The sequence below is a fragment of the Mauremys reevesii genome, linkage group 26, assembly GCF_016161935.1.
Source record: "Mauremys reevesii isolate NIE-2019 linkage group 26, ASM1616193v1, whole genome shotgun sequence".
NCBI lineage: Eukaryota > Metazoa > Chordata > Testudines > Geoemydidae > Mauremys > Mauremys reevesii.
In genome coordinates, this window is record NC_052648.1 from 8,149,394 (window position 1) to 8,152,413 (window position 3,020).

General features: G+C 62.9%; 1 protein-coding gene across 2 annotated transcripts; it reads left to right on the forward strand.

The window, feature by feature from the left end:
• LRG1 (leucine rich alpha-2-glycoprotein 1) lies at positions 1-2,736 on the forward strand. 2 transcript variants are annotated; one of them, XM_039516154.1, is made up of 2 exons: positions 1-103; positions 936-2,736. In XM_039516154.1, exon 2 carries the CDS (start codon positions 937-939, stop codon positions 1,984-1,986), a length of 1,050 nt encoding a protein of 349 aa, XP_039372088.1. In that variant the 5' UTR covers positions 1-103; position 936; the 3' UTR covers positions 1,987-2,736. The 2 variants fall into 2 exon arrangements, with proteins under 2 accessions (XP_039372088.1, XP_039372089.1); XM_039516155.1 differs by having other exon boundaries at positions 25-103; positions 867-2,736.
• Positions 2,737-3,020: the final 284 nt, after the last annotated feature.

Sequence of the window (3,020 nt, forward strand, 5' to 3'; positions counted from 1 at the left end):
ACCGCTATAAAGAGCCAGCCCCGGGCACACACAGGCCAGCGTCCCAGCAGCGAGGAGCGGCCAGAGACGAGACTCAGCCAGGTGGCATCGCAGTCCGGGCAAGGTAGGTTCAGACTCGGGGCTTTCGCTATTGATTCCGGCTGGGAGAGTTTCTCTTGCAAAGGGAGTCGGGGCACATCCCAGCAGGACAATGTTCCTGGGGGCGTTCACGAGCCCCCGATTCCCAGCGGCGCTGGGCACCCACAGTGCCTGCTGCCTTCAGGGGGGCGCTGAGCTCAGCACGGGCCTGGGGATCAGGGGGCTCAACGCCACCTGTCCTGGACCAGGGGCTGCCTAAGGACCAATCTGCTCCCCCGTGTAAGGTCAGGACCAGTTGCCTGCTGCCCCCAGGGGCCATTCGGGAACAGGCCAGGTGAAGAGGTGCCCTGGCCATGCCCGCTTTCCCCATGGGTGGGGGCTGGGAAGGGGTGGCCTAGAGCCTGTCCCCTCCCATTACTCTAAGGGAACCCCAGGTGGCCAACCAAGGGGGCTTTGCAGCTGCTTTGCCAAGCCAGAGCAGGGCTCAAATCTGGCCCCAGGAGGGACCTGCCAGCAAGGATCTCCCCTCTGCCCTCCAGCAGAGCGTCCTGCCGGCTGGGGGAGGAGGGGAGCGTCCTGCCGGCTGGGGGAGCAGAGTGAGACTCTGAATACGGTTGGGAGCCCAGGGCCGGACCGGCAGGGGGCAGTAGGTGGGGATGGAGGGGCATCGGCAGGACTGTGGGGCAGGGGGGATCCTAGGGCTGTGGGGCATGATTGAGGAGCCCTGTGCGGACAGAGGGAGCAGGGTGTTTGCTCAGCACCTGCCTGACTCCAGCCTCCCCGCTCAGCCTCTCGGCTTCCCAGGTCCCTTTACCGCCGACTAGCCGCGATGGCCCAGCGTGTGTTTCTCCCTGCAGGATGGGCCAATTGGGGATCGCCGTGCTGGCTGCACTCATGTCCTCCCTTCCTTGCTGGCTGGGCGCCCCCTGCCCACCCGTGCCCACCCCCAGCAACATCACACAATTCGTCTGCACCTCCCCGTCCCTCAGCAGCTTCCCCACCGGCTTCCCCAAGGAGACGCTGATGATCTCCGTGGAGTTCACCAACCTCTCCAGCATCGGCCCCGATGCCCTGCAGCAGCTCCCCAAGCTCCGAGAGCTGCACCTCTCCAGCAATCAGCTGAGGAGCCTCCCCGGCAGCCTCTTCCGGGATCTGCCAGCGCTGCGGGTCTTGGATCTCACCAACAACCTCCTGGAAGATCTGCCCCCAGAGATCGTCGACTCCTACAGCCCTCTGCAGCACCTGGTTCTGAAGGGGAACAGGCTGGCGGCCTTGGAGCCAGCGTGGTTCCAGACGCTGGGGGAGCTGGAGTGGTTAGATGTGTCCAATAACCGGCTGCAGGCCCTGCCTCCAAACTGCTTCCAGAACCTGAGCAGCCTGAAAATCCTTGACCTGTCCAATAACCAGCTGGACAGGCTGGCCCCGGAGCTGCTGGCCGGCCTGCCCAGCCTGGAGAGGTTAAACCTGGAAGGCAACCGGCTCCACTCCATTGTCGAGCACACCTTCGACCTGGTGCCACGCCTCAGTCACCTCTTCCTCCAGCACAACCACCTGAGCTCGCTGCCTGGGCAGCTTTTCCGGGCGCTGGGCCAGCTGGGCCACCTGGATCTCTCCAACAACAGCCTGAGCTCGCTGGCCCCCTGCTTCTCGGAGCAGAACCTGACGCTGGAGCTGGATCTGTCCGGGAACCCGTGGGCGTGTGACTGCGCCATGCTCTCCTTCATGCAGTGGGTGACGGGCCGCTCAGTCGGCCTGTACACCCCACAGCACACCCTCTGCGAGACCCCCGAGAACCTCAAGGGCCAGACGGTAGCAGCCGCGACCAAGGACAAGCTCACGGCTTCCTGTTCAGCTGCACCAGCAGAGCGCCCGAGCCCCTGCGGCCTCCCTCGGGGCCAGGCTTCCTAAGCTGAGCGTGGCTGACCCAGGTGGCAACGCCCAGCTCCGGTGGGCAGCTAGACACGGTGAGAGCTGCGGGCACTGCCATCTTCAACCCCCCACCCCGCCACTGGGCCCCCGGGGCAGGGTGACGTTGGTGCCTTCCTTACCAGGGAATCCCAGCAGCGCCCACCACCCTTCCCATAGGACTGGCCTTTCCAGCTCACCCCCCAGGTCACTGATCAACACCTGCCCAGCTGCAGCAGGAAGGATCAGGCCCACCCACAGGGAAGCCCATGGCTGCACAGCATTTCCCAGGAGGAGAACCCCCCCACCCCCACTCCTCCATGCCCTCCTGCCTGATCCTTTCAGCCCCTCACCCCTACAATGCCTCAGAGACAGGAGCTTCCACGCGCCTCCCCCCAGGCAGCTCCCTTGCGCAGTGTGGGATGGTCTCCACTAAGCACCCAACAGCTCCCGCTTCCCCTACCAGGAAACCCCTCCCTAGAAAAAAGCCCAGACGTCTCTTTGGATACTCTCGTCCACCTGGGATTTGTCCTTATTCATGCCCCAGCTTCCGAGCCTGGCACCCAAATCCCCTGCCTGGCACCGAGTAACCTTGGAGGCATCAAGGAGCCTAAATTGTGGGGTTTGGGGGGGCTCCGGGAAGTTGGTTTTATAGGAAACAGCATGGGCTGGAGTTAAGTTCTGCAAGGGGTTGGCTTGCAAGGTTCCCACCCCATCGCAAACATAGCACCGTTCTGCAATCAGCAACACGTACGCAAAGCTCCCTTCTGAGCTGGGGTTTCCCTTTCCCGCCCTTCCCCTGGCTGGCCTCTTCAGAAAGAGATCCTTTCCGCCGAGTGCAATCTAATAGGACTGACCTGATCTAGCTACCAAGGGGAGTCAGCTTAGCTCAGCCACATGCCTGTGATGCATCTCCTTGTAGAAGCAAAGGCAGGCAGTTGCAGGCTGGATAGATGCTCCCCCTACAAGATCCAAGAACACAAATCCCAGGCCTCTGTTATCCTGTAAAAGACACTAGGACCGGGCATCCCATCCTG

Excerpts from the sequence above, each read along its gene's own strand:
- LRG1 (XM_039516154.1), top strand. The coding sequence starts at position 937 with ATGGGCCAATTGGGGATCGCCGTGCTGGCTGCACTCATGTCCTCCCTT.